We start from the raw sequence: 10979 nt of genomic DNA, 5'->3' as shown, positions 1-10979 counted from the left end.
CGGCCGCGGCGGGTCACGTGCAGCCGCACGCTGCTGCAGGTGGGGGGAGCAGTCGCCATGGTAACGTGGCGCGCGGAGCGACCGTTATTCCGCTCGCGCCACACGGCGGCCGTTACGTTACGGTCCYCCCGAGGAGAAGGGCGAGCGCCGGCCGCCCGCCCTCCCGCCACCGAGCTTGAGTCCTGGAAAATCAGCTGGCTTCTTCTCGGCAGGCGGGTACGATCGGAGAGGGCAGGGAGATGGGGTTAGGCAGGTGAAGGTGAGATTTTTTTATTTTTTATTCTCAATTTCATAATGGAAACCCCCAAAGCACCTTGCTACTGCTAAGAAAATATGTAAGAAAATAAGAAAATAAGATTAGCTTTATAAATTCCTTGGGAAACCAAATGTTACAATGCACACTGTTCTCTGGGTTTCGAGTGTTAGCTCAAAAGTACTAGTAACTCAGGTAGGAACAACATAACATCTTTCAGGAAATTTTTCTTAGAAAATATGATGAAAGCAGTGAATGTAATATATTCCACTTTATTATTTTTGTAGCTAAGTATACGCATATTGCATTTTATCTGCTTTCCTATTGAGGAATTGAGGGTGCTTTATGCTTTTCATCAATGTTGCCCCATTTGAAGCTACAGCCAGAAGTTGTAGTTGTGCTTGTAGCTTTTACACTGTTGATATTTTTTCAGTAAAAATTAGCTTARCAACAAATTTATCACATTTATCATGGGAAATAATAAGAAGATGGTGAGTTTTTGTTGTTGATATAGGTTTATTTATATTTAAAAGACATAGGACTGATKAAAAGTTAAGTAAAATTAAAAGTAAAGTTGTTATATTCATAATCAATTATTTGAGTTTTGTAGTTCTACTGTGGTAACCTTAGTGCCTTTTTGTCATTTGTAATCTTAATTTTACAGCCTGGAAGTTGTTTGATTTATATCATCTTSGTAATAGGTTTCTGCCTTTTGGAAACATCTCAGAATTATGAGTTTCATTTAGTCATTCATTTGGCATTTTTAAATGCCTTACAATATTTTTAGGTTTGAAATACAGCCGTTCCTTCTGAATGGGTGGAAACCTGCCTGAGAAAAGTACCAAGTGGCTTTGAGACACCAGAGGTGGCAAACTGCCTTTCATCTGCTGTTTGAAGGCTGGTTTAGAAGAAAAGATCTTTAAATTTTCTTGTAGAGCAGGCTTGCCATGCGTTGTTTGTGGAAATGCGACCTTAAAATATGGTTTGATTCCTCTAAAGTTATTAATTTGATGTGAATTTAGTTGATCTCGTAAGGTTCTTGATGGCAAAGCCAGATGATAAAGGGTTGACCCTGGGATGCCACACACAAAATTGCAGAGGAGGTAATGCCGTATTCCTCCACACAGTAGATGTAGATTCACACGTGGCCATAAGCTGGAAAGGCTTTGTAAAGCTTCATGGTTCCACGTAGCAGTGGGGAGACTGTTCTCGGTGTGATAAAGCTTAGAGCAATAGATGCAGAGGGTGATTTCTGGGTATTTCATCAGGAAACTGTAGATTTTACCTATGCAGTAGTGGTCAGCCTCATTACAAGGAGAATAGTTTGAATAGAGGATAATGTAGTCAATGTCTCTGTAGGTATAAGTAACTGCATCCAGATAACCTCCTGCCTCAAATAACATAGATTCTGGATGATTATCTTGGTCAGTGCAATTGGTAGCATGGCCTTTTTGGATTAATGTGCCCGAGAAGAGCCCCAACTYGTAGAATAGAAGGTGTTTGTTTTGGAAGCTTGTTGCCCTGTATGGGAATCCAAAGGCCCTGTGGAATTCTGCATAAGAGACTCGAGCTTCGTCACCTGTCCGTATATGATAGGGACATTTAGCACAGTTTGAGTTTGGTGTCTGCCAGTAATAGGGCTTTACTATAGTCCCCTGCTTTGTCAAATATTCCTGGAAAACTGTCTTCTCTTCTGGGCTCATGTTCTGTTGAGAAATCTCCCTGATCATGTGTTATTTGGATGACAGTCCTGAGGAAAAAGAGACAGGGAGTTAGTGTCTTAATTCAACCTCTTAGTTTGTTCTGCACTTTCACTGCAAAAATAACAGGATATAAATTGAAACACAGGAAGTTCCATCTCCATATGAGGAAGAACTTTTTTTCTGTGAGGGTGACAGAGCCCTGGAACAGGCAGCCTAGGGAGGTTGTGGAGTCTCCTTCCCTGGAGATCTTCCAAACCCGCCTGGATACCGCCCTGTGCCACACACTCTAGGTATCCCTGCTGGTGCTGGGGAGTTGGACTAGATGATCTCGGGAGGTCCCTTCCAACCTCAACCATTCTGTGAGTCCCTCCAAGGATACATTGAAACTTGTGACAGGTATAGAAACTTGCAGCCTATGATATTTTTTTTTTTTCAGCTTTTTTTTAGACTAGTCTTTTTATTAGGAACATTTTTTGTCTTCTTCCTTCTTATCCTGATTGGGTGAAACTGTTTTATAAAACCACTAAACAATTTAGTAGATAAGCTTTTTGCAATCTGGTCAAGCAATCAAATAAAACCTACCACAACAACAACAGAAAAGTATACTTACCATCTTAGCAGCTCCAGATCAGGGTGCCAGTAAATATGCAGCTGATTCTCTTTATTACCTTCTACTTCTTTTTAGAGTTCCAACTTGAATGAATATCACAAATATTGTTTTCAAAATTACTTAGTGAAGAAGAAAATTGTTTATTTTTTTGCTCTTATTTTAGAAGAGTAGTCTTAGAAAAGTCTTTATCAAGCACAGCAGCTTTTCTCTAGTTCCAATGTCGATGGTGGGCAGGCACATTTTAATGTTTACAGGTGTCAAATGCTAGGAGACATGAATATAAATAGGACTTCCTTTTGTATCTCAAACCACGTATGGAGTTTAAGCTTCTGTACTCCATCAATATTTCTGTTTACTAAAGTTACTAAGCTTTTGCTGCTGCTTTATAGGTGTTTTGAGAGAAGATTTCTGTRGATACTATTCTAATGGTTATGTTAATTTGATTTCAGGTCACTATTATTTCTTGTAGTGCCAGCTGAGCAAAAAACCACCTGTTGTACTTGGTGCAATGCACAGGCCACAAAGTTGTCCCTTCTTAGTGAGCTGTGTGTGCCCCTCATTGAAGCTGTGAAACAAGCAAGCAGTGGGACACTTAGTGTGCTAAATAATGCTTGTTTTGCTTGGGCAGGGTTCCAGATGACCGCAAATAGAAGCTCTACAAAGATGAACAACTTCTCTCTTGAGTGCTGAGGTAGGTGATTATTTTTCTTTACTGCCAATTTAACTGAATCACTCTTCTTCCCTAGATTAGGTTCAATTCAGTTACTACTTTTCTGATGAGGTACAGTTTTTCCTTTCCTAGATGCATGTTTTATTTATTACAGTTTTCTTCAGCATTTCATGGTTTTTGTCCTGTGCCTGTCAGTATTTCATTTTCTGTTTAAATTACTAACTTGATTCATTTGCTTTGTTTTCCACTCCTGACTCTATGCCAACTTCCGTGTATTTTCCCATGTTGGAACTCTTCCCTAGYCGAGGCTATTGTGCTGTTCACATTCGGATTATGTCTAAAGATTGGTTTCCTGAAATTAGGAACTCTGTGTTTGTCATTTTGGAGTTTCTTTACATTTTTGATGCTTAGTTGTATTCTGCACTGTGCATTGTAGTATAATTATGGCATAGACTTGATGAGTATGTCTTTAAAAAAGAGAAATGCTACTAAACATTGAGAAGGGGGAAAAAAAAAGATTTGAAGACAATTGTTTGTGTTTTTTTAGTGAAGGGAYATTATGAGGGAGCTATCACCACCTCTTTAGTTCTTCTGTGGTTTGCTAATGTTATTAAACACGTTTTAAAAAGCTACAAGTTTAGGGCAAGGTTCTGATATATTCTGTCCCTGCTGATATTCTTGCACAGCTGGAACAGCCACATGATGGCAATATTGCACACCAGAGACCTATCAGTTTGTATTCGGATTGGGGCACTAGTTCTCTTTCATTATCCTTAAAAAGATGCCACCACACAGACCTTGAATTTTACATCTCCCTTTAAAACTTAAATGCTTTTTTTTTTTTCCCTTATTTTTCCTCCTCTCTCCTTCTGTGGTTTGGCCTGGTCCCAAACTTCTTGGTCTTTTCAACTAAGAGCCTGCATCCTACCAGAAGAKCTGGCAGTCAAATCAGGAAGCTGCCCAGCTTTCTGGGTTAATTGGAGCTGTGTTCATACAGCCTGTGAGKGCCCTTCAGTGTGAGCTGCAGCAGCCTCCAGCTCATTGCCAGCTGTGAGCCCGCTGGGCCCTACATTGACAGGCTTCCTCACACGGCTGCTTCAGGCTGGAGCCTCCACAATGGTTTGAATCCTGTGCCAGCTCTGAAGAGCAGAGATGACAGGGAAGCAGAATCCCAATGCCTTTATGAATACAAACAGGAGAGGCTTCTCATGAACCATGTACACCAGTGCCATACCAGATCACTGTGCCCCTGAAGTGGAAGGATGTGTTTAAAAAAAAACAAATAAGCTGAGCAAAATGGAAGAAAACTGCCCACTCATTACATTTTTAGAACAGTTCCCACTTCTAGTTCATGAGAAGCTATAAAGTTTTGTCATTATTTTTTTAAGTAGAAGGCAAAATAAAATCTGGTGCAAATGCATTTTAACTGATGTATATGTACATGTGCATATGCATTGTGCATATGACAGACACATAAATTAGCTAATGAGAGCTCTTCCTTCAGGTCTCTTGCAGAAAAAAATCCCAATCTCATGTACAATTTGTTTAGTAAAGTTGAACAGCTTTAGCATTTGTCAGCAGTTTATAAATCTGGACAAGAGATTAAAACATGGACTGGTCTAATGATTSTCTTTGTAGTATTTTTGCTGCTCAACAACACTTAAATCTAATGCAGGGAGAATTGTTAAACTGGTGTCTGATTTTCAGGGTGCATAATTTGTCACATTTTTTGTAATTTGTCACTGCTTTTGTAAATATAATAAATACTGCAGAATTTTGCTGACATTAATAGATACCCAAATCTCAAATTTGGATTTCAGACTGGAAAATCAGAAGTAGAAGCATGCACTTCTTCCTTTCGGTAATTTTGTTCTTGATTTTGTGTTTGCACTCTGTTTCTTCTTTTCTCCCAAAATATTTACCTTGTCTCCAGAACCTTGCACAGGCACTAATTACCTATAAAGTAATTTTGAAGTTACTCTGAAATCTTCAGGCTACAAGGTGGACTCTGGCATTGCATGGTGTTGTGTATCTGTTACATTGCATTCTCTCTATCCTTTAAACAAAACCCAGCAATACAAAGAGTCAATGTCCCAGCATAAAAATGAAAGATATCCAAGCTCTTATTGTGCTTTTCCTGGTTTCCCCACATGCGCATTCTCTTTTTTTGTTGTTGTTTATTTTTTGTTTTTGAATTGAGAGTGTGCCCAGTGTCTTCCACTATATTAATTTTCTTTGTTCTCAACACATAGCCCTCTATGAATCTACAGGCTGCTCTACATCCTCAGAAAAAATGTATAGTTTTCAGATGTGCTGCGAGGACCAAAGGGTAAATGATCCTTTAACATTCATTGCATTGTTGATACTAAAGGCTGTTGAGGAAGAATCCCATGTTCATCATCTATTAATTTCACAACATAAAACACCATCCTGTTTTAAAATATTGTGTCTATCAAATGATTAAGAACTCAAAACACATGTTAAGAAACAAAACGGACTCTGTACTCCTCCCCTTGCTCCCCCCACAAAACCTCAGGATATGATTACATGTTTATACAAATTGTTTCACTTATTGCTGAAAAGCAGTCATCTGTGGGGCAGAGGGCAGGAGTCCTCTAATGGAGCTCCACAACAAGGTATAAATGCTCACAGGAGGAACTGAGGAGGCAAGCTGTATCCAGCTAAGCCACAGGGGRAACTTATGTGGTCTAAATGGAATTACTCCTGTTGGAAGATAGCCAGAATATGGGYCATATGTTCTGCTCCTATGGAGGGGGAAGAAAAAAAAAAGGCAGAATGATCAGGGTAATGTATATTTTTTTAGTACAAGTACTACCTAAACCTGGTATCTCTTCAGAMTAAGAAATATACAGAGATAATGCATCTCAAGGTTGAAGGCTATGACCTGATTCTGGTTCTATTGATCTAAACTTGTGATTCTGTGATTTATGAAAATATATTTTGTAAACAAGGATGTATGCATGCATTGAAGACCTATGTAGAATTAGGKTTTTTTTTTCTTTTTTTTTCCCCTGATGTGTCATTACAAAGAAAATTGATTTTTTCCATTAATTAACTAAAAAGTATCTACATTAATTCAGTATAAGCATAGTTTTGTTTATATGAGTGCACACCCCTGCCCTGAAAAGTAGTGCACTCTGTATAAGAATGGCGTTTTTTTTCTTTTTCTTTTCTTTTCTTTTTCTTTTTTTTTTTTTTAAACTGATAGGAGTGTTGAAATTCTGTTGCATTTCTTAGTATGGCCTGATTCAAAATAATCTCTGCTGGAAAGTGTTTTACACATGACTTCATTCAGTAAGAAGTTTATCTGAGTTCAAAGTACAGAAGAGTCACATGGCCCTCAAACAACTAGAGACTTGATGTTCTTGTGCAGTCGCAGGATTTTAAAAATAAGAAGGAAAGAAATAGAATGCTATCCAAATCTGCTCATAAAATGTCTACAYGGACAGTTTAAACATGAGCTGTAGAGAGTGCTGTGGGCTAATTTGCGTTTATGCTCGACAATATCAAGTTCATTTAGCRCTGAGTTTCAGTGCCTGAAATTGCAGGAATGCTGGCTTATAGCTCCAGAGCGAAGTCCTGGTATTTTACRTTTTGCTATAAAGATTAGCAAGGATTCAGGTCCCGAGTTTGGAATGTTTCCCACTTAAGTTCAGCTTTACAAAAGTTTACCAAATTTTAGCTTTATAAAACTGTTCTGGCAGTCTTTCGTCATCTGTCTCATCCAACCTCAAAATTGTTTAAATATCAATTCACTTTTTTTTTTTCAGAGCTCCATGTCTTTTTCTTTGTATGTGAGTGGGATGTGAATGGGTGGGTGCCTCCTATCTCTATCTTTATATCTAAAAATAAGTATTTTTCTTCAGTCTGTGTACTAACAGTGGAATTTAAAAATGCAAACTTTTGCTACTTTCCAAATGTGCCATCCACTGATGAATTTATGATATTGCTAATAAGGAACAGCCCCTCACCGCTCATTTTCACTGCACTGGATATGTRAATCAGTTAAGGGTGGCCGTGAAAATTAAGAATGTAATGAACATGTAGAGCATTCTGCAATATACAAATTTGTCAGTAATCTTGGAGGACTTGGTATAAAAAAGCAAGCTGTTTGATGACGTGCAAGCCTCATGAAGTCTCTAAGGTGTTTTAGAGACGTATGTCTTACGTTCATCATGTTTATTCCCACCTTTTTGCCCTCAAATTACTTTTTCTTTCTCCTATATGGCTTAATAATCTCACTCATAATATGTTCCATGAACCAGTCCTCCCTGTAGTGGTCTCTCAGCACTCCAAACATAGTATAGAAAAGTGCAGGTAGTTTCAAACTATGCGAGTCCTGATCAGATGATGACCAACTAACTGTTTAGCAGGTAGCAGGTGAACTATACCACAAAGTTTTCTTTAGCAGGCATACTTTTCATGGGATCTATTTGTCTGCTGATTTTCCATTAGTTGGTAGGAATTAGGAGTGTGTCAGTGACCTCTGCTCATTTCTCAGCTGTGTTCAATGGATTCAGGTGAGCCAATGAGTTGAGAAATCACACCAGRTGGAGTGGGAATAGGGCAGAAAGACAGTCTAAATTGCATAAACCTGTAGGATATCACACCAATGACCCCACAGAGGCAGCAAATAAAAAAAGAGTGAGCATACATATTTGATGTTTTTCAGTGAGACACCCTTTGCAAAAAATGTTTGACGTGCTTAAGAAGGTTGCTAATATAAAATAGTTGTGTTTTTTTCCTACTTCTTGTTGAAGGTGATATTGATTGCTTGAGCACTGCACATATCCATTCACTGCAGAATTGTTTATTATACCAAAAAGTCACCTACCATGTACATGGACTTTATGCTGTAGATATAAATTGAATGCATTTAAAATATAAGCTAGTGAGGGACCTATGTAGTATAGTCATCCRTGTAGGTGTAATGGGCTGGAACTATAAATGGCCATTTACTTATTTTAGCTATGTTAATCCTACTTTTACTGTATAAAGTGAAATGAGAATTAGGCCTCTTCTTGGCATCAAACAGGTCCTTTGCATGATACAGTTGAATCCTGGAGGATGCAACAAAGGGAGAGTGATCTTTGAGTTYGTATTCCATTAGTAGTAGCAACTACAGTAGTAGAAAATCAGTAGGAAAAAAAGACTAGAGAAAAGAATTATGGTTACAGACTGCATGATGTTGAATCAGGAAGACATCTCGAGCCCTTCTTGTTCTTCAGTGTTTGTTCTCTCTAGAGTCCCTTGTGCTAGCAGTGTTGGATCATCGTTGTTTTTTTCATGAGGTAAATGCTGGTGACTTAAATGTGGCCATTTAACTGAATTTTGCTGCTGACTTATGCCAAGGTTAGCAGATGCAGGTTTGCAGTATACTAGATTGACTCATGAGGCACTTACCTTCTGGTTAATTTGGTTTATTCAAAGTAGTCCAGGCAGATTACTATTCAGCATGGTTGTAAAACCATCAGGGCAAATGACTGTAAGTGGTATTTAAGTGTTTTCTTTTCCAAGATTCATGCTGTTCTTTCTGTTAATTTTCACTCCTTAGTAAAAGTGCAGATATTTGAAAGAGCCCTTGAAAGACTTTCTGGGCTTGGAGACATATTTCAATCTAAGACCACTTGCAAAGACATAATGAAAAATGGGAACCTGAAAGAATGTAGTTAAGAGATGATAATCATTTTAATTTCATAGTTAGATTTTATTTGCTTGTGAGAATTCTAGGCAACGTCCTGATCTTACCAATTCTACACATGTGTTTAGCTTAACAAATGTAAGAACTCCTGCTAATATTACTAGGACTGTTTACGTGCATAAAGTTAAGCAGATGTATAAATCTTGGCAGAGTATGGAACTAAAAGAGTAATAGCTGCCAAAGACTATTTATTGTACGAGGGAGGGTATTGGCTGCTGAGAAAGAGGATTGTTAACGTAAGAAACGAGTCAATTTGAAACCTGCTGTTATTCTCACAGATATGAACTTGGATCAATTTATGGTTGGATGAAAAAATGTAAATGGAGGTGAGAAGAAAAAAAAAAAAAGGATGCCTTAAGTGACAGCTTTAAGTACTGTATTTCATAATAAACTTCCCAAATAAATTAAGATCCAAGATTTGTATTGKCACATTACCAACCTTAAGTGCTCCATGAGACTGATTGTAAAGTTGAGCCTTTTTCTTTTAAGGGGCTGATCTTATGTATGAATATGCATTATGCCTTCCTGTATGAATATCTTTCAAACTTGGTTTTGTAGCATTGTGGGATGGAAATCTGAAAAAGGGAAAAGCACTAATATTCCTTGATACTCTTTGGTAGTAAGCTGTTTATCTGAAGGGCAAACTTTGTTATTCCAAAGTGAGAGCTCTCAGTACTTTTTGTTCATATGGTGCTCTTTCAGATAGGGCAATTTTTTATCCTCGATGTGAGAACATTAACATATCCAAAGTAATTTTGCCGTGCTTGTGCTTTGCTTGGATGGCTTATATGTTTCCTCTTCCACATCCATGATGGTGTTTTGCCATCACTTTTTCCCACTTAGTTTGGCTTCATCTATAGCAGTGYAAAAGATCTGCTACTCTCCAGCAGTAAGCATAATTTGCTACACAGCATTACCTCTAAGAAATGCACAATTCTGAATGGATTTYGTTGAAACCTGGCTCATGAAAGTAACTGTTGGTATCAGTTGCCTCTTGAAAAGAAGGAACAGATTATTTCATAACACAGAGGATGCTGAACCTGCTGTTTCTTACGTTTATGCCCACATAGATCGGAAAGAGAGATGTTGTCACTGTCAGTAAGATTTGCTTGTAGATCATGTGGTGAGGGGCTTGTTATTACAGGCTTTTCATGAGCCACCTGCTGCTCTGCGTTCTTGAGTCATCCCTTTCTCTTAAAACTTTGTGTTCCTGGCCAGATTATGTTCATTTCCACCTCTCCCAGGCTCCTGGAGTCCTTTAGCTTTCAAAAGAAACAAGCTATTTTCCAAAAAACACTGACTCACAGTATCCTGTTGCTGTTGTCTCCTTACTTGTCTTTCATTCCTCTTTTTTTCAGAGAAATGATACTTGCAGTTTCTTCCTGGGATCTGGCAGCAGTGCTCAAAACCTCATATGAAATGTTAGTGGCTGTCTTCCATTCAGAGGCTGAACTGATTTCTCCTCAACCTTCTGCTCCTTTTGCCAGATCTGCAAGTCTGGGGCCTTTCTTATTCCCTTCTTCAGGATCTTGCCAATACGTTTTTGCTAATGATTTCTTCCACCCACCCTGGAAAGAAGTTATTGTCCATATCTCTGTGTTGGCTAATTTTTACTTTCTTGGCCCTGCCTGGAAGCAAGTAATAGTGATACAGATTTCCTCACTTTTGTGCTCTTCATKTGCTGGCTAGTGTGTGCTTTACATACTGTGACACAGGTGGGTGCCCTGAATCACAGATTCGTGTTTCAGCAAATCATGTGGGTGCAATTAAATCAGGATGAATTTGTTTCTTTTCATGTATAATAATCTCCATAAAGGTTATTATTTCTTTGCTTTGTAAAGCTCAGAACATATGGTAGATTTTGTTGTTGTTGTTGTTTTCTTCATACTGTCCTCATACATTTTTTTCCAGGCAATATAAAAAGAAATCATGGCAACTGAATGCATGCAATACTTTTTGTGAATTTGTGCACAGTTCTTTAAATGGAGGCTACTGAATAATATGTGCTATTGGTATACAAG

General features: G+C 38.3%; 2 protein-coding genes across 3 annotated transcripts in view; one reads left to right on the top strand and one right to left on the bottom strand.

Annotated features, from left to right (window-relative positions):
• Nucleotides 1-137: 137 nt before the first annotated feature.
• Nucleotides 138-10979, top strand: part of RGL1 (ral guanine nucleotide dissociation stimulator like 1) — a 94604-nt gene continuing 83762 nt past the window's right edge. The window contains exons 1-2 of one of the 2 annotated variants that reach the window (XM_026044230.1): nucleotides 138-216; nucleotides 3195-3257. The gene's annotated coding sequence lies outside the window, so the exon portion shown is untranslated. The remainder of the gene's footprint in view (nucleotides 217-3194; nucleotides 3258-10979) is intronic. The other variant, XM_026044231.1, reaches the window with a different exon arrangement.
• APOBEC4 (apolipoprotein B mRNA editing enzyme catalytic polypeptide like 4) lies at nucleotides 1000-1956 on the bottom strand. Its single transcript, XM_026044233.1, has one exon. The coding sequence runs from the start codon at nucleotides 1954-1956 to the stop codon at nucleotides 1000-1002; it is 957 nt and encodes a 318-aa protein (XP_025900018.1).

This window comes from Nothoprocta perdicaria, unplaced genomic scaffold (genome assembly GCF_003342845.1).
Source record: "Nothoprocta perdicaria isolate Ctin4 unplaced genomic scaffold, notPer1 scaffold_355, whole genome shotgun sequence".
Lineage (NCBI taxonomy): Eukaryota > Metazoa > Chordata > Aves > Tinamiformes > Tinamidae > Nothoprocta > Nothoprocta perdicaria.
Note: the sequence above shows the minus strand (reverse complement) of the source record. Positions and strands in the feature narration are given on the sequence as shown.